This window comes from Pezoporus flaviventris, unplaced genomic scaffold (genome assembly GCF_033815535.1).
Source record: "Pezoporus flaviventris isolate CSIRO_AGI_PZ_B2104156 unplaced genomic scaffold, CSIRO_AGI_Pfla_v1 ptg000063l, whole genome shotgun sequence".
Taxonomy (NCBI): Eukaryota; Metazoa; Chordata; class Aves; order Psittaciformes; family Psittacidae; genus Pezoporus; species Pezoporus flaviventris.
In genome coordinates this window covers 4,041,371-4,065,425 of record NW_026892611.1, presented here as the reverse complement: position 1 = coordinate 4,065,425, position 24,055 = coordinate 4,041,371, and the positions used below count along the sequence as shown (strand labels likewise).

Here is a 24,055-nt window from a genome sequence, read left to right as displayed (position 1 = left end):
TGGAAGCCATATAGATGAGGCCCTTATTAACACGTTTTAGGGTGGACCTGGCAGTCCTGGGGTAATGGTTGGACTTCCTGACCTGCAAGGTCTTTTCCAACCCAGCTGATTCTATGATTCTAGCAGTTGACAAAGTCAGTTCCGGCTGTTTCCTCCAGTCAAATCCCAAGATGAACGGTGAAAGCACCTCCCCTCCCCTCCCTTACCCTCTGAGACAAGGCCTGTCCGTGATGCTAATGAAGGGCTACTTGTGGCACCAGTCTGGCCATGGGGAAACGTGGCCCTAAGGAGGAAAAGGGAGAGGTGAGAACCAGAGTGCGGCAAACACCGCTTAAGCCTGACAGGTGTGTCATCCTCTGGCACGACAAAGCCAGCACCGTTCCCTGATCGGGTCACACCCCGGAGCCTTTTGGCTGCTTCAGCCCCTTCTAACGGCCCAAGCCCAACCCCATCCCGCCTCACCGCCTCACCGCCTCACCGATACCTCCCCGACGGTCGCAGCACGCGCTCACAGCCTCACGCACCGCACATGCGCAGAGGCCACCGCCGCCTCCACCTCCCTTCCCGCCGCCGGTGGTGGGCGGGGCCCGTCGGGCCGGTGGGCGGGGCTGTGGTGGCCTAGCGGGGCCGCGCCATGCAGCGCGATGTGGGGAGCCTTCCGCTGGCGCCTGCGGTGCGCACTCGGCTCGTTAGCGCCGGCTTCCAGACGGTGCAGGAGCTGCTGGAGACCGGCCCCTGCGGGCTGAGCAAAGGTACCGGCGGGAGGGAGGGAGGAAGGGAGAGAGCGAGCGAGCGGCTCCTCCGCCGCTTCCCGCCATTCCTCTGCGAGGTCTCCCGCAGCCCTTCCCTTTCCGCTGTAGCTGACTGGCGCGGGTGGGGTGTCGGCAGGTTTAACCTTACCGGAGGGTACCCCATCCCAGGCAGTGCTCAAGGCCAGGCTGGACAGGGCTTGGAGCAAGCTGCTCTAGTGGAAGGTGTCCCTGCCCGTATCGGGGTTTGGGACTGGATGAGCTTTAGGGTCCATTCCAGCCGAAACCATTCTGTGATCCTATGTGGTTAGTGTACACCGAGCAGCTCAGGCAGGTGAGGGGCTTGATCCATACGGAAGGGCCGTGGCTCGGCTCTGGGAAGCTCCCCTGCGCAGCCTGAGACCCCAGTGAGCCTGGGCGAATGGACAGAGTTAAACCTTTCCCGGATTTCAGGTTTGCCTGAGCAGAGAAACAGACAAAACCCGATGATTCTGATAAAAGATTCTTCTTGCAGTGAGTGATGGGTGTCAATGGGATGCAGAAAAGGGAAAAAACAAAGGATTCTCTCTCATTCCTCTTCTTTCCCCATCTGTATGTTCTTTAAAGTAAACTTCCCTGCAGTCAGAAAGTCACCTTTTTCAAGTTAAAATAAGATTTCTAAGAAACATTTAATGATAGTTTTATTATCTGTAATAAGATGTAATAGTTTTGCCTTGAAGATCAAAGTGAAGTAGCTAGAGTCTGACATATATGTGCGTAAAGGCAGACACGCAGAGGTGTTTGCTGGTGTCTCATCTTTGTTACTGGGTATGTGTTTCAAATCTAGAGGTGACACATGAGGTATACAGCCCTGGAATACCCCAAGAATTCGGAGCACGATCAGTAGCTGTCCTTGTCACTTACCAGTCTGCAGCCTGACTTCTTTTCCAGGACTTTATTTGCTTGAAATTAAATGAATATGATGGGACATTCCGTGCAGAATAGGTGACTTGCTCTGTCAGATCTCACTCATGTAGTGAACGGCAGTTTTGATTATTTTTTCTATTTGCAGACAGCTTACTGGCACCTGAATTCTGAACACAGGACATCATTGCTGAGCTCTTCTGAAAATCATATAATTAGTTCCAGAGATGTTGGCAAGCTGTATGCATCGTTGTACTAAAAGGATTAATATTTTGTGTTACACTGCAGAACATTCAGTTTCTGTAAAACAAGTTGAATTATCTCTTTGTACTTTCAATAAATCACTATTTATAAAAATAAGGTAGTGTTTCATGCTTTTGACTTTTCTAGAAACTGGAATCTCCAAGGAAGAGGCCCTGGAAGTGTTACAGGTTGTGAGGCAGGAATGTCATGGGGATGCAGCAAGGACCGCTGCAAGATCAGGTGCCTCCCGAAAATGCACCGCCCTGGAACTTCTGGAACAAGAGCAAGCCCAGGGCTTCATCATCACCTTTTGTTCAGCACTAGACAATATTCTAGGAGGTGGTGTGCAGCTAACCAAAATCACCGAGGTCTGTGGAGCACCTGGTGTTGGGAAAACACAGCTATGGTATTTCATTTTTAGATTACTTTTGGGTTTCTTTGAGGAGAGATTATCTTTCTTGTTGTCAATCTCTGATTCTTCTACAGCATTACAAATAAAATCATGATAATGGCTGCAGTGCTTCCTGCTCCATGTATTCCTCAGCAGAAATGTCACTTCAGGAGTTGGGGAGGGGAGAGCTTTGTGACGTGGATATTTATCTGTTTTTTTCTGTTTTCCCTGGCAGTATGCAGTTGGCGGTAGACGTACAGATCCCAGAATGCTTTGGAGGTGTAGCTGGAGAAGCTGTGTTCATTGATACCGAAGGAAGTTTTATAGTAGACAGAGTAGTGGATATTGCAGCTGCCTGTGTGCAGCATTGCCACCTTATTGCTGAAGCTCATCAAGAAGAAGGTACGTTGCCAAGTCATTTCTTTCTGCCTCGTAGACTGGGGGATCAGAGTGAGATGCGTGACTCCTGGGCTGCAGTTCTACCATTTCAGAAGTAGTGTTGGCTCCAGAAGTTCTTGCTGCCAGTCTTTAATTTCTACCTGAAATAAAGCATCATACCCTAAACAGCGTCAGCATGTGGAGCCCATGCTGCAGACTGAGCTGATCCACTTTAAGCATAATTCTTCTGTGTGACAGTTTGGAGGGGGTTTTGCCCCTCTTTTTCTTTTTTAGCACTTGAATGAATGAATTCACAGCAAAACACAATTCTGTCAGCAGAACTTGAGGGATAATATGGGACAGGAAGAACAGCTGGGGAAAGGGAAGAGGAACAATAGAGGCAGCGTTGCTGCTGAAGCCCCATACTGTAAAACTGTAGTTGGAGTTCACCTCCTTCATGAGGTCAATATAGCCAAGATGCATTCAATGAAGAGTAGTTCTAGAATTCTAGAACTCATCAGTGTGTTGGGGATACTGACACAACTTTTGTGTTACTCTTAAGAGTATTTTATGCAGCAAACTTCTGTTTGAACTGAATGGACACCATATTAAATGAGCTACTACCTGTACATGAAGCAACAGATGATTAATAGTCAGTGTTGTCCTCTGGTGGTGATCTGGCTTGAAAATGATTTACTGGAAAAGTTCTATTTTCAGAAGTAGATTTTTCATTTTTGGAGCACTCCCTTGGAGGCTCTGGTGTATCTGTGTGCGAATGCTGAGATAGCATCTGCTCACCACTTTCTTGACTTTCAAGCCAGATGGAAGGTATGTTTCCCACACTCTGTACCTTGACTGTTTCTGTTTCCGGGGGTTCTGCTGTTGCTATATGTGGAGGGCATCGTTCGGTAGAATGATGAAAGTAGCAATATGCTATTACAGACTTCTGACTCATTTACTCATCTGTTTATCTGTTCTCAGATCATCTAAAAGCTTTGGAGACTTTCTCTGTTGAAAGTATCCTTTCTCACATATATTACTTCCGTTGCCGTGACTACATAGAGCTTCTTGCACAGGTCTACCTCCTCCCAGACTTTCTTTCGGAGCACTCAAAGGTAAGGATTATATCAGGGAAGATACCACTCGTCTTCACACTAAGGATTTTCAAGGTTGCTCAGCTGTTATAGTAAGAGTAACATGAGTAACGCCTGGGTACCTTGTCAGCTTGGCAGTAATGTATTGGCTGATGGTGGAGTACAAATGTAAGCTTGGCTGCTTGTTTGCTTTGTCATTCCCATCCCAATTACTCTTGAAAGCAATTTGCTTTTGCTACCACTGCTGCCATCTTTCTGAATCTCCATTTTGAAGTGAAGATACTGGACCTCTGTTGCCACATGTTTTGTTTCTATAAGCACCGAGTTCTGAATCGTTATAAAACTGCTTTACAGAAGAATCTCTGACCCAGGTGTATGTGTGATGACCATGATGCAGGGGGATCAAAAAGGCTTAGTGCCACTCACTTCTGTCGTAGAAGATCACTGAGGACCAGAAGCATTCTGTACCATCCTGACATACACAAAGGGACTTCTTCTTTCCCACACTTCTGTTGCTACAAGCAGCCAGAGCCTGCAGTTGGACTCTTGGGTGAACTACAGCCAAAAAGTTTCCTAGTTCCTAGCGTTTTAGTGAAATGCTATTGTAGGGCAGATTTTCAGCACCTCTTTTCCAGATTTTTAGGTTCTAACAGGATTTGGGAAAGATGAAGTGTACCCCATTCTAATGGAGCACAAATCAGTGTTGTTTAGTTAAATTGTCTTTTGTATGTAATTTCAGTTTTTGGAAGCTGTTATCTTCTTGAAAGCACAGATGGGAGTCTTTCTTTTGCTTAGTGTAGTCTGGTATTTCCCTTTCTCTGCCAGGTACTAACGGTGCCCTGTTATGTTTGCTCTTGTGGAAAGTACAGTTGCATTAGCACAGTTGCATTGGGCTGCAGTTCTCTGGTACCATCTGTGCTGATTATCTGTGCTTGGCCTGGAGCCTGAAATACTACTGAAGGTTGCAGGAGAACCATAAGACCTTCTGATGATTCCTTGGATAGGATATAAGTGACTTGACAGATTGCTCATTGCAGTCCAGCTCTCATTAAAATTAGTCTGATCCCAGTGTGCAGACCTGGAGCTGAGACTGGGACCACAGAAACCTACAGATTTTAGGTATTTTTTTTTTTTGAGAGACCTAGTTGTAGAGTGTCATTTGGAAACAGGAATTAGTTTGAGATCTTGTTAAGAATATGAGAGAGGCCAATAATATGAAAAAGGCTATGTTAGAAAATATTCTTGTCATAATAAATCTAGTTCTTTAAGGTCTAGTAGAGACGCACTGGCATGGGGAAGGCATTTGTTACCAAGCTTTCTCTATACAGCCTATGTTGGAATACTTTACGTCTACTTGTTTGTTATTTTATAGGAAGTAACCACTGCAAGAAAATAAACTAATCTGCATCCTACCTGGACATATTAATCTGATAGGCAAGTTATATGTATGTATATGTTCCATTCTAGCACAAGTAATTTTTTTCATTTGGAGGTTCAGGGCCATTTCACAGAGTGATGTTTGCGGCAAGCTTGCATGTTCCAGTCACAAAGCGACTTCCCAGTAATGAGTTAAATCTATAATAGAGACAACCCATGTTCTTGTGTTGTTTCCCATTTGTTATCTTGTGCATTAATGCAAGGACTTGCAGATACCTAGGATTTGAGTGACATCTGATCATGTAGATGCTGTAAAACTATCCATTTCCCTTCTGTATTTCAGACACTGATGACTTGGGTCATCAGAACAGCCACAGCAAATGAAGTTAGAATAAATCAAAGTCCCTGACTAATGTTTATCTAGTGTCTTGAGGGTGATGGGCCAGCAGCAGCATTGTGTTCAAGCTTCAGCTAATGATTGCTACAAAAGAAACAATTCAGCAAAGCAAACATCTTCAGGCAAGATAGATACTCAGCTCCATTGCACAGTGTCTGGAATGTCTTCATGCATCAGTTCAACTCCATGTTTCTCAGATAACTCATCTGATTCTGTATCAGTGATCTATCTTAACAGTGACTACAGACAGCATGTGTTCTAATCTTGTTAGGATTTATTTTTTGAGGGAAAAGGTGAAATAAATTAGTGTTCATGGAGTACAACCTTCGTGTTTAACAATTTATTTTTCTCCAGCTCCTCTTCTGCAAGGCTTTAAGTCCAGGTTTATTATTTTGTATTCTGTATGGGGTGCTCCAGAGAAGTCAGCTCTAAGTGAGCAAGCTCTGGAACTGGAAAGAGCTCTGTGCTGCCTTAACTAATGGGATATATTAGTGCAGCATTTTGTTTAAGCTAGTGCAGCTACAGTCTGAGCTAGTATCCCTTAATAAAGCAGTACTGCACTTAGCAAGTGTCTTCGTGTGTTCAAAGCTTGGAGCTGTTTACTCTGCACTCTTATGGAGTGCTGATTGTTCCCAGTATATATCTAGAGACAATAGGTGTTACGCTGTTAATGCACATTTGAGTATGAAATAAGGTTGTCATCACCTTATACAAAACATTCCAGTGCACTTAAAAAGATGTCTTGCTGCTTTTTGTCATTTGCTTGTAGGATAATAAAGGTAGTTCTCCTTTTCTTCCACGTTTAGGTCCGACTGGTGGTAGTTGATGGAATTGCATTTCCTTTTCGCCATGAGTTTGAAGACCTCTCACTCCGGACAAGGCTTTTGAATGGTCTGGCGCAGCAGCTGATCATCATAGCAAATGATCATAAGTCAGCAGTAAGTCTGGCGCAGGTTTAGATCAGAAAAGATGCTACTTTAGAATAAATGCATTTCAAAGAATGAAGCAAATGTGATTTGCTGGAAATAGCAAAATAAAACTGCAAGAATGCCCTCTACATCCGTGTTTGCCAGTTTAGCTAGTAAATACTGGGGCGTGGGGTGGGGCACAGGCAAAACTATTTGGGTGGAAAATTCCTAGACTTGCCAGAATAAGTAAAATCTTTATTAAAAACATCCTGTGGATCTTAATTAATTGGTAGCATATCAATCTATCGTGCTGTTTCACATAATCTTTTTAATGATTTGGTTGGACAAGGAATGACTTTGGTGACTTTCTACCTATAGAACACACACAAAAAATACATCAGAGTATTCGGCAGTTCCAAATACTGTCCACTCTTTGTTTAAAAATAAACTACAGTCTTAGTGGAGGAACTGTTCTTAGGGAGGAAAAGCACTTTATCTGCTGGTTTGGTTTGCTCTTCTGGCATCCATGGAAACTCACAGCTTCCTTCCTGGGCATTGTTTCTATGTCATTTACGCCAAGATGGAGGCCAGCAAATCTGCAGCCCAGTAGCCAGCAGATGGCACTCAGAAGCTACATCTGTTCCAGAAGTTGTTTCAGCAAGTCCTTTACAGTACAGAAAAACATTGTTCAGGAATTGGAGCTTAAACCATCTCAAAATGGTACTTGTGCCTGCAATTCTTTCCAGGTGACTTGCAGCCTTGTCACCCACAACTCTGGTGCAAATGGGTTTTGTTCCTCACTGCTAAAAATAAGCCTCCCCTTGTGCTTCCTCTGATAGCTGCAGGAAGGGACGGAACACAGCTCTACATTCCGCCCTGGTGAAGCGATTGGGCTTGCTGCTCAAACCATACCCTCTCTGTCATCCTGAAATGAAATATGAAGCTTTTTGCTGGTGTGGGTACCAAGGGAAGTGAATGTTTTATGACTGCTTGATTTTGCACAGCCTCCAGTTTACTGAGTGCTTTCACTCATAAATTTGGTACCTGGTGACCTTGAACAAGAGCAGTTGTCATTGTACAGTCTGTTTTTCTTTGGTCAAGGGGCACATATGTCACTTCTTTCTATTGAACAAGTGAGCAGTTTAGTACAAGCACTTGCTGAATAAACACTTGCTACAGAAGCAATAAACACAGAGCTTCAGAAATGATTTAGCTCCGAGTGGCCCTCCTGTTAGTTTTTTGAGTTAGTTCCATGTAGCTTGCAAGCAGTCTAAATTCAGCTGCATGCCAGAGATTGCTCCTTGGGCAGCAAAGCTGGGCAGACTGAATGCTCTTAATATGGATGGGAGTTTGTTTAGTTTCTAAAGCTGAACTCAGTGGGTTGTGCTATGATGTCCAGAGCAGGCCATCTCCAGCTCCAGTGAAACAGGGAGCCTGTTTGGGGTTGTTACCATCCATATATGATGAGTTACTTTTCTAAAATACACAGTACATGCCTTAAGGATGTCAGCTATGTAAATGTCTTAGGTGTGTGCCCTCTGTGCTCAGTGGAGTTGCTTGCTCTAGCACACTTTAACTGTTCAAGCAAGAATTGTACAAGCATGTCAAACAATGAAAACCCCATAGGTTTAAGATAGGTACAATTTTTTTATTTTTAATTTTTAATGAACTTTGCAATTAATATTCCTGGCTCTTTTCTGTCTCACCCACCCCCACTTCTACCAGGGATCTAACCTAGACTGTCTGTGAACCTCCTACAAGTGATTTGTGCTGCGAAAACACTCCCCCGCTCTGTCTGTTCACTTTTCATTCTGCTTTGTATTGTACCCACTTGCGCATTTTTAGAAGACAAGGCACAGAAATTCTGTTAATCACTAGGCTTATGCATGTTTTGAGCAGCAGCACCAAATTCATTAATGCCAATGACTGAAAGCTGTCTCTTTACAGAGGGCTGGTGCAAGTCATGTGAACCTAAATACAGATCCAAACAGTATTTAGTACAAATACAGTGGAATATACAGTTTGCATCCCTTGGGGAGGGAGAAATTTAGGTTTCTTTCAAGTCTTGAATGAAAGAAATCTACCTCCCATGCAAATGGAAAATACATTTTTCAGGGTTCTATTATTTTGTTTGGGCTATTGAGCAGATGAGGCACCTTTACAGTTTCTTCTTGCTAACATGGATCTTCACCTGAGGAACTACTTTATTGTTAAAAGCTTTTTGAAAAATGGCTCTCTTCCCTCCCACCAGTGTGCTTATTTTCTGGAGATTTTCTTGTTTGTGTGCTTCTGTTTCCTCTTTTAGGTAGTTCTGACAAACCAAATGACAACAAGGATTGGACAGAGCCAGTCCACACTGGTACCTGCTTTAGGTAGGCGTTTAGCTTGAGCTGAAAATTGAGTTTATCTTCAAATATATGACTTTGTTTCTTTTGGCATTGTGTGCAAAGAAAATGAAATTGCTTGCTGAATTTCTGCAGTGTAGCAGAATCCACGGTGAAAGCCATTCCAGATGGGTCTCAGGCTAGTATTGTGGAACTCTGCAGTAGTGTTTACCTATGGCAGCTTTGTCAGTATAATGAGCAGCTATCAAACTTTATTCTAAACTCAAGCATGGTGTGCAGATTAAAATCCTGCTTAGATTTTTTAAAAGGGATTACAAATATTTTTAAAAGTAGTGACATTTTCAGATTGCAGAAACTCACAGGTTGAGAGTGTTGTTGGATATTTTTTTCCCTTTTAAAAACCAAGAATGTTAATGCTAAACTTGCTATTAAATCTATCAGCATTCCTTTAAGATGACTGCATCACCCTTTATGGGGAAGCACTAGATACTAAGAGCTCTGAGTAAGTAGCTTTTTAGAAGCACAGCTAATGTACTGCAGCCTTCCCCTGAGGATCTAGGCTGTTACCTTTATCCTAGCTGTGGCTGTGTCAACTAAGGAGGCCACTACCCCTGCTTGAGGTCACTGCTGCATCCTATATGCTGGCTGAGCTGTTTATTGATTGTCTCCTAAGCCATTTCTGCCAAAAGTGGCCCAGTGAAATTCGAGCCATTTAAATAATAAGTAAACCTCTGATAAATCAAGTAATTTAGACTGCAATTGGCTGGTGAGTATCTTACAGAAAATGCAGGGATGGACCTGGGAGCAGTAAACCTCTAGCAGGAATGTGGTGATGAACAGATTAAACCACTAATAGAATAACACAACTTAATAGTTGCACACTTCAAACTATGCTGCAATTTCTTCAATTCGCTGAGAATCATCTACTGCTTTTCCAGAACAGTTTAAGTTGTTTATTTTGCCATTGCACTTGAGCATGTTCCATTAATTATTTGCAAAGTCATTGCATATTTGCTGCATAGCTGGAGCTCCCTACCCATTGTTCAGTGCAGTTACGGCATAGAGAGAAGTTATGTGTGGGATCCTCAACTACAGCCTGTCTAGAGTGAGTTTAAGTGTTTTTTACAGGCTGCTCAATTTTGCCCTGTAATGAGCAGAGTACCTCATACAGATTCTTTTGCTGCAGTCACAGGGGAAAATAGAACAGTTCTTCTCAAGTAGAGATTTTGACACATTAAGAAAAAGCTCAGTGTTTAAATCTTCTTTCAGGTCATAACTTTGTATTATTTTATGGTACACTTAAAGGGCAACAAATCCTCTGTCCACAGCTTCAGTTTCTGTGGACTAAGTAATGATTCCCTTGTTCCGGAGCAGAGGGAGAAGGGGACACACACAAAGGCAAAGATAATTCCCAGTGTCTGTACAGGCATTGAACCATTTGGCAGAGATGTAAGATAAAATGAACAAATACAGACTGTCTCCATCGAGCATGTGAAGAATGTGGAATTTTGGGCTGTGCACGCAGATATAGACCCAGCTTCTAGTGTCTGACCCTTCTTGTCATTTTTGCTTCTTGCTCTCTGATATATTATTTTTGGCAGCCTTTCTGGCTATAAACTCAATTCAAGTTAATAGATTCTGTCTTTTTATTTCAGTAGCCAGTGTTTGAAAGGTGGTGTGTTTATGGAGTCATAAGGATAGTAAAGAATGTGAAGACATACAGAGTAGGTTATAATTCAAAGATATCACGTATTGTCTTGTGCATATTTTCTTTTACAAATATTTAATTCGACATAACCTCACCCACACTGACCATATACTGATTGTGATTCTCACCAGAATGGGTGCGTAGTAAACATACAGTATTGTTGAGTTGTATGTACTCTGCAAAAGTGAAACTTTGCACCAGTTGTTAAAATATTTAGGTTAAGAGATATTCCCCCTATCCTAAACAGCCTTTTCTGAGATTTCACAAGAGCATTAATCTCTAAACTCTTATTCAGCTTCTCAGCAGAAGGGAACTTCTTAATTATGGGGAAAAAAAGGCACAGATGCTGCAAGGTATTAAGTCAAGAGCTTTATGAAGAGGACAGCTTTCTTTCCCACTAGTAATAGCTAAGCTGGGTGTTCCTAGACATTTCTACTGGATATATTTAGAAAGGAGGTCAAATATAAATCTGCAGCCAGTTTAACTCAGAAATACCCCATTTTACCGTAGCATTTTTCTTTCATACTCGATACAGTTGGAAACATTCTAGTGTGGAATTTGTACCCATTGTAAAATGTGTTTTGATCTCTGACTCAGAACTGTATCTGATGACTAGAATCTTCAGTCTCAACTTGCATATAGTGGAGCAAGGTCTAGCAAGATACCTACAGGGTCTAGGTCTTCATTACAGCTGAATCTTATTTTTTGTCTTCTCTGTGCTGTAATGAACACCAGAGCACATGGGGCATGTGGGGCTAGTGACATGATGCAGACCAACAAGTGATTCAGAAGTTAATGGGGCTGTATGGAGGTGAAGAGGAGAGGCTTGCAGCACTGAAACAAAATGACTGGTTTCAAATGCAGTCCATCTTTGGACTACTGACTGTATCCAGGGATAAACGGAGGAAAACACCCAATAAAACTGTCTATAAATTGACTGAGCTCATGGTCAGGTGTGAACTGAAACAACAGGACTATTTCCCCTGAAATAGGATAACAATCCAAACTTCCTTCTTTCTTTCCACCATGCCCTCCCTCTTGCATTTGGTTGTGTTCTTTTGCATTTTGCTGTCAGAAGCAGAAGACTGCTTCAGGGGCCCTTAATACTTTAATAATCATTGACTTTTCTCCCAAAGCTTGTATCCCAAAGGGAGTGATGTTTGCTCATAATTATTCCTGAGAGGCAGAGTATCAGAATTTTGAAGTAGGATTTAGCCATACTCAACTAGGCTCTTTCAGTAGTAATTAGAAAAATCTTTTCTTAATGCTATGTCTGTTTTCAAGACTTGTCTAGTACCTGTCCTTTATTAGTTATATAGAAAATCTTTCTACAAATATGGAAGTACTGCATCAAGCTTTCTATAAAACACTGATTATAGAGGTTATTCCTTGTCTCAGTGTACTTGGTAAACTAGTTGTGAAATCCTTGCACATTGATACAAAATACGTGATTTATTACTGCGAGAAAGGTGTATATATGTTTAATCATAGAGGTTTTTTGGAAGACTGGTCTAATTTACTGATGATGGTGCTGCTATAGGAGCATAAATAAAATGGCCTCTATTTTGTGTCACTCAGGAGAAAGCTGGGGACATGCTGCTACTGTCCGTTTAATCTTTCACTGGGACAACAGTCAGAGGTAAGTGAAAGTGTAAGCAGTGAAGTACATAACACTGACCAATGTGATAATTTGAGAATCCTTCCCTGAATGGCCAAACAAAGATTTGAACGTGACTTCCAGCTTTGCTCTGCCATGTCCCAGGCTACTGCAGCTCAAGAAGAGCTTTCTAGTTCAGGCTAAGACAGCGTGGGCTGAACTGTCATGCTCCTCCCTCTCACCATGGTCAGCTTGCTGCAGTGCTGTACTTTCTTTCTGACAAGATGCTATGTCTCATCAAACTATAACATCCTAACGGCAGCTGCTCAGACACAAGAACTGAGGATCTGGTGCCTAAGTAGAAATTTTTACTCTCTGTATTTTGTTAAGCAGGGAGTAGAATGTCTTTGCTTCAGCCTTTTAGGCCCCAGTCAGTACAAAGCCAAAGATGCCAAAGGTAGCTTTCCACCTAGGTAGCAATTCTCAGGACAGAAAAAGCTTGCTGAGCCCTGAGCCTTAGTGGCAGCCTTTGAACCTTTCTGCTTTTGAATGTAGCAGGATGGTTCCAAGTTACAATGACCTGCAGGAAGAGCTTCATTTACTCCCAGTTCAGAGCTGAGTTATGGAGGATGATTTTAGCAGCACAAAGGAATGAGGATGACCCTTCTAAAAAACCATATGAAGTTCTGTTTCCTGGTTCTTTTTTTTTCCTCTTCAGTATATTGCAAGCTCACTTCTCTTTCCTGGTCAGTTAGATTTGTCTTGTGTGTAATATCACAGTGCAGCACCTTGGGATTATGAAGTCTTGCTTCAATTCCCTAATCTTCTGCAAACAGTGAACAAAAATGCTGCTGGAATGTTGTTGTGCATAGTTTGGCTTGTTAAACCTGAAAGAGACAGGCAGTGACACTTTCTTGTGGAGTTTTGGTTTTTTAAAGTCTAAGTTTGAAGGAAATGCAGAATGATTACAGCAGGCTGTTTATGTTGGAATTAAATTAACATCACTGATCAGTTAACAGCCTTTATAAGACAGAAGTTGCATCAACACAGTGATTGCAGAGTGAACAAAAGTTAATTTTATGTATCAAAACTAAGGAGGTTTTTTTTCTTCTCCAACAGCTAGGAAGGTTGTAGATAACATGTTTCAGGAAGTGAGCCAAAGATAGACAAACATGTTTTATTTACTGTTCTAAACGTGTAGCTAATATGGAGCAGGGCAAGCAGAAGCACAGCAATTCCGGTGAAAGCTGCCTAACTGTAAAAAGCAGCAATAGCTACATTCTGTTGCATTTTTCACACAAGCTACCTATACCTGATGATACATCAGGGCTTCTTGTTATTTTTATATTAAGCTATTGAGGCACAAAGATATTTGAGTATCCATTTGCCACCTTCTTCTTTATTAATTGTGCTTTGGCCTAATATGATACCTGTCTCTTTCCTTCTACTACTGAAAATGGCAGAGCTTAATTATAAGGGGGCTTATTGCTGTGAGGTAAGATCCTGTTGAGTCAGAGGCATGCAGCAGAGCTCCAGCTGAGCACTTGTGAAAGTGTGGCTTCTGCAGCTTCAGATTTAGGCTATTTTGTGAAGTATAACCCACCCCTTAAATGTTCTGAGGAATTCCCTGTGTAGCTAATGTGAAGTGGCAGTGTTCCTCAGGCTGTAATTACGTGCTCTCTAATAGAATGGCACCTCAGGGAGGTAAAAAAACCCTGAAAATAATTAACGGGATCTTTGGCAGGGTGTCTTGATACAGATAGCAGAACACTTTCCATACTGGCTTCACCTAAGTGTGAGTTTTGGGGAGGTGAGCATGGTTTAGACTAGCATCAGCCCTGGGACTGGTTGAAAAATCCCTTATTTTTGAGCTGCTGTGCAGTCTTCTTAAAAGCAGGCATTTATTGGGCTAGGTGCTACCACAAATCAAGATGCATTGCTTAGAGTCTAAATGCACAAAATCAAAGAGTTAGACAAGAAATACAAGGAGACTATTTTCTCAAGGTTATGCTGTGTGTCAGTGGCAAGATCAGGCTTAGAAATAGAACATCTTATGCTCCTTCTCTATCGACTAGGTGATATTGACAGGACTGGGAAATATCTAGGAAAAAAAAAACTTCCCTAGAATATGAATTCTTGAGGGTATCTCCCAATGTCAAGATGTCAGTGAACGAAAGATTGCTTAACAGAATAGGAAAAAATTGTGCTCAAAACCTTGTTTGCATTTTAAAAGTGGTGTTTGGAATTGCTTCATAATGAGTATTTTTTTAAAAAATGATGAAATCCTGTGATGAAACAACGGTGATTAATCACTCGTTTTAGTAGGTCTACATTGTATTTGAGCTGACAGGGCATATAAGGATGGGAAATTGGCATCCACACTTTAAATACCTATATGAAAATACCTACATAAGAATTCCACTGGTCACATACCCCATGTTTATGGGGAAAACTTGAATCTAGTCATTTGGCTACTTGGAATTGTTATTATTGTATTCACTAATCATAATTATCTGGTGTTTTTTCTTTAACCAGGCTGGCTACATTGTACAAATCACCAAGTCAGAAGGAAGCAACTATACCGTATCACATCACAGTTAGTATTTCTTTTGGGCTGGAAATTGCTAGCTGTAAAGGAATTTTCAGATACAAAGACAAATCTGTGAATGATGTTTTCTTAGTGTTGCTTTTCAGTTGCCTTATGAACGTAACTGGTAATACTGGGATGTCTCCAGGTTTATTAATATTTTGCACCTTTTCTCTTTAGAAAAATGACCCAGCATGTTAGTTCTCTTAGAATTAAAACATTTTGATTTCCAGATCAAATTTATAGGCAGCCTGTCCCCATTTGTTCTTCTGCTAATACTGCTTATTTTATCTGCCCTTGATGTTAACTTCTGGCCTAAGTGCAATTACAGAGAACAATCACACACTTGCTGAGCATTCATTTTGGGAGACTTGGACAAGCCAAGCTGCGTTCTCCCTTGTCAGGTAGTATGCTATTGTTTCCTTAGTGGCTCTTCTCTGCATCTTCCAGGTGAGTTTCTCTGTCTAAGACAAAGGTGAGCTGAATCACACATGGTATTGCAGAGGTTTTACCAGTACTTTGTGCCATACATATTTCCACATCTCTGCTTTAAGTGCATTGCCTGATACAATCTAGGTTGTGTTTCTCTTTCATAGCTCCATTCTACTGGTAACCCTATGACCAGCCAATATATACAGATTTTTCTATTCTGCCACTGTCACATGAGGAGTTTCCAGCTTATGGTTGGAGTTCTTATTCACCCCTAGTTAAATCCTGTGATTTTCTTTTGTGGAGTCCTTAGATACATATTAATAAGAATACACACAGCCTAAGCTGTATTTAGGTTAAAAAAAAAAAATCCAGCCCCACCACTCGACTCTTATATCTCAAAATGTCAGATACATAGGTACATGCCATACCTATTTGCCACGTGTCCTCACGGAAACACACTGCCGTAGCACTTCCTGCAGATTTGAATGCTGCCATGAGATCTTCAAACTATTGAATAGGTATTTCCTTTTTCAGTCCTGAATGTATTCACCTAGACAGAAGAAATATTGCAAATATATATATGTAAAAAAAAATATATATATAAATGTTATGTAAGGACTGGAAGGATAAGTGGGACCACATCCCAAAGTTGTTTGGATCGTGCGATGTGAGCTCAGCCCTTTCTCACCAGCTGATAAACAGATGGACTTTACCTTAGACAGTTTAATAGCCTTTTCCTTTCAGTTCTGTATGCATTATAAAACAGATATACTCTCTTCTTCAGTGTGGATGCACACAATTTTGAAATACAGTTGAGAGTGTATCCTAATCAAAGATTAGTTAAAATTTTAAAAGATTATCCCAGTGTTTTTCCTGTAATCCTGTTGAGCTGCTTCAGCAGACAGTTTCTGGAAGTAAAAAATGTATTATTCCTGTTTTTTTTTAACTCCTCAAATTCAGGCCTGATGGTAACGGTCTGCTGTTAGCATTTCTCATTCCCATCTCTGCAGCTAAACTGGAGAATGTAAATACGTGTTCCATGTTTCCAAATCTGATCTAGCACATCTATGCATAACCAGCATACAAAAAAAAATAATTAAAAAATAATAAATTCCTCAAGCCTATTTCCTCAAAGATGTTTAGACTTAGACAAATTAGATACTGTGGTACCATTGGCAAACCGGCTGTTCACTCTGAGCAAGTGTGGAAGCTGTGGAACATGTATCAGATGAAGTATTTTCTTTCACAGGCTGGTTAAGGATTCATTCTTAAATGTAGAGTATAGAAATGTAAATTGATTTATGCACAAGGGAGTAATTATATCATCTGATCCACCTAAATTTCCCAGGTACTGTAACATGATTATTTCACTATAAAAGATAGAGCCCTAGGACCTATATTCTCAGCAGGAATAAACAGTATTTCCCTGAACTGTGGAGGGTCTGCCAGACTAGCAATGAGAACACCACTCAAGTAATAAAGCCATCTGCTTTTGTCAACCTTGATGCAGTCTGTAGCTGCCAGAAAATGTTAAAGAAAAAATCAAAATGACTGTAGACTGAGCTTTGTAGGTCCTTGGTTCCATTGCCCACATGGTTGATACCTAAAACTCACTAACAAATATACAGATAAACCACTTCAAAATAATATACACAAAAACCGTGTAATTTTGAGGTACTCTGTCCAGAAGGGCTTTAACTAAAAGCAAAACCTCCATACTAAGCAGTCTACTTTATCATGTTCTGGCCTTTATAAGCATTGGAATGCTTTTGCTGCAAGTCTAGCATGCTGGATTAAGTGGATTCTTGGCTACAGATCCACCTTTGTGCCTGAGGGAAATGGCAGAGATTAGATGCAAGCAACAGTGAAACACTAAACTTGAAGATTCCCCATTACGCTATTCAGAATAACACTTGAGTTGCTTATAATAGCAGAGGGACTGCACAAATACTGCCCTTGTGGCACCTCTTGCTGTTTGTTCCTTTGAAAAATTAGCAGGCTGCGTGAGGTGAGGCATTTGGAAATAGAAATACAGAGGTAGGACACTTCAGCAAAACATTCTGATTGGGTTTTTACGTTGTTTTGGATTGATCTCAGTGTGGGACACACTGGTGTTTTAGGAAAGTCACATGTCTGATAGTAACTCTACCTGCTTTTTCACACTGCACCAACACAAAATGTCAGCTTTAGATGAAATTCTATCATCCCCCCATTGTCTCTACCTGAGTATTTAGGATCCCCAAAGCAATTTCTTTTTCAGATTAACCCCTTTTCCTCTCTAAGTCTGCACTGCAGTGAGAGTCGTCATTGTGCTGTCAGCAGTGCTCCCTGCACAGCATTTGCTGGGAGATGGGAAGATGGACAGTCACAGGCTTCACATCCCATCTCAGTATTTCCATCTGCATTGATGACATGATTAACTAACTGCTTTTCCAGATATTTAAAAATCTTTAAAAATCATTAAATTGTGAGGTACAGTAACAGAAAATACAAATGGTACTAAGCCAAATAGATCACTTTAAGCTCTTTCCTGAGTAGCAGCATCTCATTTTCACTTCCACATTTAGTTTTTGGCAGTTAAAGGTTCTCATCCCACTGTGTCCCATAAATTACTATGCTGGGACAGTCTTTGCAGTCTAGAGACTGTTTCAAATATGCTGTTCTCTTACAGTGTCTCATTGATGTTTTCAGTTCATTAAGTAGATACATGAAAGAAAAATACCCTAGGTTTTAGAAATTCAGAGTTCTGTTTCTGAAAATGACTGAGGCAATTAATCCAGTCATCTCCTTGCTTCTGTGGAAGCTTGAATAAGGGCTGAAGGATTTGGCTTTTAATTTATTTAAATAGGCAACTTAATTTACAAAGAAGCAGTGCTTCACAGCCATAGGGGTTATCAGTGATAAAATGAAAATAATAGCCTGGTTGGTGAAAATAATAAAATGATGAGATTCAGTTATTAGTTGGCACGTGTGAAAAGACTTGCTGTTCTGAACTTAGCCTGGTCTAAAAATGGTCTGTGGCCACTCATCTAAAATAAAAGACAACATCATACCTTATTCTGATCTTCTGGGAACTGGTTACTCATGGTTTATATCCATAGAAGTGTTATCACATGATTTTGCTTATATCTCACAGTCTCATGGCTTCCGAGACGTGCAGCCTCCAGCTGTCACTCAAAATGCAGAAGGTGCTGAAATGAACCCTCGCAAACGGCCACGGAGAGAAGAGGAAAAGTAATTGAGATTCAAAAGTTGAATGTTAAAAAATGTGTGCTACAGGAGAACAGTTGCATAGTCAACGTGCAACCAAAGGTAGCCTGAGAGACTAACTTAAATTCCTGCTCTGGATGTTATTTTAACATTTGTGTGGCAGGAAATTCCTTTGTGTATGGCATAATTTTATAATAAAAATTCTATGTTTTCTATAACAAGAGGCTTCAGCTCTTTTTTTTTTTGGGGGGGGGAGTGGGGAGAGATGGAGAATATAAGGTTTTTTTACTCTGGGTAAAAAAGCAATGAAATGCGAGCATCTAGTAGAGTATATTTAATGACATAGGTCTTGACCATTCATCTGGTTTTATGTGTATCTGAATTTTAACAAGGTTTCATGTAGCAATCTGTTCACATGCCTCAGACCAGGGCAAAAGGCAGTGGAGCTGCTGATGGATGCTTTAAGATAAATACATGCTTAAAAGCTGTGCCAGATGGGGGCATTAGCCCTTACCTGCCGCAAAGTCCTTGATCAAGGACAATCAAAGCACTGTTTTGAACTTCTCATTTATCTTTTAGTGGCAACAATAGAGATGAAAACCTAGATCTGAAGGACAAAAGATTTAATCCAGCATGGTAATTTTCTGCTTCTATCATAGAAAGAATATTTTATCATCAAGCTCAAACCAAACTGCTGCATAGCCCTTAACTTCCATGTTCATTCTTTACCAAAGCATTCACAGTGAGCTGCTGTAATCAGGATCTGTTTTGTTCATGGCTTTGATAAAGAGGAAGCCCAGGCTTCTTAGACACCAGCAATATAGATTAGCAGCTCCCAAATCTAAACCAAATAAAGGAATGAATGTACACTGAAAATACAGCATGGTTTTGTCCTTTCTAGTAAGAGAAATCTATCAGATTATTAGAGGGAAAGAAAGGTACTGCAGTGCAAAATAGTAATTACTTCAATTATGAGAGGTGTTTGTACACATGCACATATATGACCCCTTTCTGGCATAGTGCTTGATAATGTTATAGCTGAGGAAACTAAGCCAGCAAGCTAAATAGAGAATTCAAGTTGTGGGAGTCACTATCTTTAATTTATAATTTAGTAACACTAAGCTGCCTTTGCTTTGAAACAAAATTCAGTGCTGAATCTGAGTCACGAAACCTGTCTATTCAAAAAGCCGCAAAAAAAAAAAAGTGGCAGTGATTTCTGGATCACTATAGTGTTTAGATATAAATTACATAATAAAGTATTAAAAGGAAAAGTATTCAGCTGCTACGCAGCAACCCAGGCTGTGTCAAAATTTCAAACCTGTGAGTCAGGGAGAAGCTCTCAAGCAAGCATGACACAGGAAGAAAGGCAGTGGGATTTGTGACTCAGACAAACATTTCAATGCAGGAGACACAGGCAAACAAAAGGATCCTACCGCATGTGATGTCAGCAAACGCTCCATTTGGGAATAATAGCTTCCTACGTATTGCAGTGCATGAAGGGGGAGCTAGCACAGTACACATGCCTACGTAGCCACAAGGAAAACCATCCATTAAGAATGTTGTAGCAGGATTTTAAGAAGCACTGCTGGTTACTAGTGATAGCTGCTCTCCACCGTGTTTGATATTTATGGAAAAATCCGTTTCTCTCCATTTACTGTGCTCTGATTAAATATCCCCAACACGTTCTTCCATGTGCGAGGAGAGTAAGGGCATGCCTCCAATACACTATTAATTTCAGCTGACTGTTGTTCTCTTATTTTGTTTGTAGTAGAGTAGCATCTAGAAGCCCCAGCTGAGATGCTGATCCTGTTATACCAAGATAAATCATTTTGGCTGAGTGCATGTTACATCTTCCAGTATTCCAGGCATCATTATCAAACTAAAAAAATTGTACAGTTACTGGTGAACAGTGGGAGTTACAAAACATCCAGAGGAGACACCAGAGGCTCTCTGTGCTGAGATTTATTTATTTTTTTTATATTGAAGTTATAATAAAAATCAGCTCTGCAGACCAGAACTAGAGAGAAAGATCTGTTGGCTGAGACAAAATTAGATTAAATGAGCTAGATTTTGTTCTCATCTGCTGGAGACAAGGAAGCTGTTCCAGGCTTAGAAATGAGTATAAAGAAAGAATTTGACCGTTGCCTCAACAATAAATCTTCCATGGCAAGTTGATATTTTCTTACGTGTGCCTGGAACTCTCTTACATTTCACAGCATCAGTGCACAACAGTGAGTGGAATGAGAGAATTCTATGACTGCACAGAAAGTAAGATTCTGACTAGATAATGTCACAGAACTGAGTCAAAAATAAAACAGGTTGTTTGACTTGCTGCTTCAGTCCCAGTTTTCTGAAAGCCAAAAGCTTTAACTATCATGCTGAGTTTAGAATTATTCCATTTTGTAGGGATGACATTTACTTGTGGTGTAAGATCCTACTTTGTCACCACAACAAGAACACAGCATCTACCACAGGGCTCGCCAACAGGAAAACACTGCGGTCACAGTATACTGCTTCTCAAGCCCAGAACCATGATTTGAAACTCTTCAGTTTGGACAGGGACAAAACCAATTTATTTCTTCCTGGTTTTATGTGTTCTGCCCCTTTTCCATTATGAAACACTGAGAAGCTAAACAGCTTCCAAGTAGAATAAATTTAAGAAAACATGAAGAAGAAATAGCTTAACATAAGGTAAGAAGATGTAGCCAAGGTCAAGTTCTGCAATTACAGTCTTGTAGTGAAGTCAATTACAAACTTGTTGGCTAATGTGGAAGGCAATTCAGCTGCTAACCTGGATGTTGAATACAGTGCTGAGAAAAGTACATTTAAAACATAACATTTATTTTTCTATTGAATTTAGTTATTTGGGGGCTCTTAACTTAGAATGTAAGGTATTTCATGGATTAACAACAAAGGTGTTGTTGAAATCCTTACTGCCTGCCTTTTTAACTCCATCCTTTTTCTGAACAAAAGAAGATACCTAAGTTGGAAAGAGAAGTCATTGTGTCCCAGCTTCTCAGATTGTCTTTACCATCCTGGGGATCATAATTATTTAGAAAGGCACATTATGCTGTATTATACTGTTTTAACACATGCTAATTCTGTATGAAATACATTTGATGAAATTTTTAAATACGGTTTGATGCTTTCTTGTCCTAAGATAGAGTACTTTGAGGGAAATGGAATAAATAAAGCACATTGAAGTAACATAAATGTTACAACAGAATACATAGGGGATATAATACGTCTTTTTATGGAATGAGAACCAGGGAAGTTAACCTGCAATTCCCAAACCAGCTGATACGAAAGGGCCCTGGCTAAGAGTATACACACAGGAGGCTAGCTGCAGGGAAATGTGGCACCGGCTGCTGGAGCTGGCAGTGCCTTAGGGCCGCCAAGCAGCCTGCCCAAGCCTCCTCCGCACCAGTCCTCCTCTCGACTTGAGGAACCAGTGCCAGCTGCTACCTGCTCTTTGGCTTCCCCTCTCCCTGGCTCCCCAGGCTGTGTTCCCAATGTCTTGTGGCTTCCAGCCATAGTGTCATTTTGGATGATTAGGGTCAGGAGAGTTGGCTTCTTCCTTTGGCTACTGCAAGATCCTGCATTAATGTTCTATACTGAAGAATGAAATCACTGGGAACTGGCCCCCTTCCCAGTTCCGAGTTTCACTCATAAAGGCACCCACTGTTAGATTGTAAGATACTGTCTTGCTTCCTACAAGCAAGAAATATTCATGCAATATGCACTATTTATTGAAGTCTAAGCTTTACGCAGTTTTAACTATACCTGTAGAAATAATAAACGGTATTAAAAGCAATAGTTCAAGCACTGCACAACCAGTAAAAATGTTGGATGATATGCTGAAAGGATCCATAGAAAAGTATGTATTTTACTAATTGATTCTTCAAGAATTATAGCTAATATTGTTCATTACAAGAATTACTTGTCATTGATTTAAATAAAGCCAGAGAAGCATCACAATACAAAATAAAATAAAATAAATAAATCACATTTCAGTTTCAAACAATAAGAAGGGGGAATATTTAAAACACAAAACATCTAGTGATGTATATGGGAAAGCAAAAAGGAATCTCTACAGACCTCAATAAATGGTTCTAATTGCATCTGGATGCTTTTCTAAAACATGCTGTTTGAATACTTGCTCAGTTTGGTATCTCACACTGCATTATTTTGGAGTTAGAAATTTATGACACGTGTACTTCTAATACTCTATTTAGTGTGAACCACTGCACTTTTAGCAACACAGTTACAACTACATTAGTGACTCTTTTTTGTATTATAGATGTTGATAAAATAAAATGTTTTGGGCTCAAGAACAAGTCTCCTCAGCATGAAAATTATGCCTCTGAAGTCTAGCATGTTAATATGAGACTGTAACATAATTTGTGACACCTTTTTTGCTGTATAAACTTACTACACATTTGGCTGTACATGCTAAGGAATACATCACACCAATGTATCTCTTTAAAAGTCTTTTTTTTTTCCTTTTTACAATTAGCAAAAATTTCTGTGGCTAAATCATAGAATTTGAGACTGTCCACCCACTGCATACATACTTCAAAATCTATGAATCCTACCACTCTATTTTATCTGTTCTCTTATAGCACATATATTACAAAAATAATAGACACAGCAGTGGTTGCTTTCTGGCACTCTTGTGACTGATTTTTTAAAAAAAATAATTTTAAAGGCATTTCTAAGTACATGCCTGTAAAATTCAAGGTCTTGTGACTGGAGCAGAATATCACAGAATCAGGGATCTAATCTGCAGTGAAATGATGAACAAGTCATTTAAAGTAAGTCCATGGAAGAGCCAATGTATTTTCAATCCCACTAGGCACCTGCCTTAAATTTTGCTCTCATTGTAGGATGAACCTCACTTTCCACCCTAAAAGCGCAGAATATGCACTCACTGTTATACCCCTAGAACAGAACATAAATGGGATTGAAGCAGTACATCCCTTTGTATTGCCTCCTGTGAGCAGAAGTGATTTGCAGGCTCAGGAATTCCAGTAGTGTTACATTCAGGCAGTATGGTACTGTGGGACTTCAGCCTCAGATGAAATGTGTTGCAAAAGTAGAAAGTACAGAGGAAGGCCCTGGCACAGTAGCACTGCCAGCAAGCTCTTCTGTTGTTTGCTGATATCCAGGAGGTCTGTGCCCCTCATCTCTGTTTAGCAGTAAAAGGAAATTATGCTGATGAAGAGTGACTGATTGCTGAAGTGGATCAGCCTTAATGAGAAGATACTGGACTCTGGTGTGCTCCTGCCTGCAGGATGATCTCATGATTTGACAACATCCAGACCACATTACTAAGTGTTACGTGGTCAGCTGTGTTTTGCTGCAGCAATCCCATGGGCACTAATCTACAAGCCCACTTTGGTCAGTCAATCAAAGGTTTACCATGTAACAAACTTTGTTTTTCTTAATAAGAAACAAGGCATGTTGTGCTGTATCTGCTTTGACAGTGTTCCAGATCTGTTGAGTCCTTTTGAGGGGCTCAGCTTTTCATTAGCTCTTTCTTACACATGCTTTACTTCAACAGATTTCCAAATCTAACGAAATAGACATGGACTAATATCCTGTCTCTCGCTATTGCTATTCAAAGAACCACCTTTCCTAAAGTGAGGTCTGAATGGAAGGCTGAAAATGGAATTTTCCTTTGGAATGGGATTGGAAATTTCCATGACAGCTGCGAAGTGGTGTACAGGACTGAAA

General features: G+C 40.6%; 1 protein-coding gene and 1 long non-coding RNA gene across 10 annotated transcripts; one reads left to right on the top strand and one right to left on the bottom strand.

Annotated features, from left to right (window-relative positions):
* Positions 1–610: 610 nt before the first annotated feature.
* On the top strand, positions 611–18,552 carry RAD51C (RAD51 paralog C). 9 transcript variants are annotated; one of them, XR_009746388.1, is made up of 9 exons: positions 611–752; positions 2,043–2,301; positions 2,522–2,688; positions 3,646–3,779; positions 6,339–6,470; positions 8,746–8,812; positions 12,072–12,132; positions 14,626–15,127; positions 18,246–18,552. XR_009746388.1 is itself a non-coding variant. In XM_061470257.1 (9 exons), the coding sequence occupies exons 1-9, from the start codon at positions 635–637 to the stop codon at positions 18,345–18,347; spliced, it is 1,101 nt and encodes a 366-aa protein (XP_061326241.1). In that variant the 5' UTR covers positions 611–634; the 3' UTR covers positions 18,348–18,552. The 9 variants fall into 9 exon arrangements, 7 of the variants coding, with proteins under 7 accessions (XP_061326241.1, XP_061326243.1, XP_061326240.1 ...); XM_061470257.1 differs by having other exon boundaries at positions 14,626–14,686; XR_009746389.1 differs by lacking the exon at positions 8,746–8,812 and having other exon boundaries at positions 14,626–14,686; positions 18,246–18,308.
* LOC133277934 (uncharacterized) lies at positions 15,537–23,211 on the bottom strand. Its single transcript, XR_009746390.1, has 3 exons — positions 18,834–23,211; positions 18,163–18,312; positions 15,537–15,659 (listed from the first exon to the last, which is right to left on the bottom strand). It is a non-coding gene; the product is annotated as an uncharacterized LOC133277934 (long non-coding RNA).
* Positions 23,212–24,055: the final 844 nt, after the last annotated feature.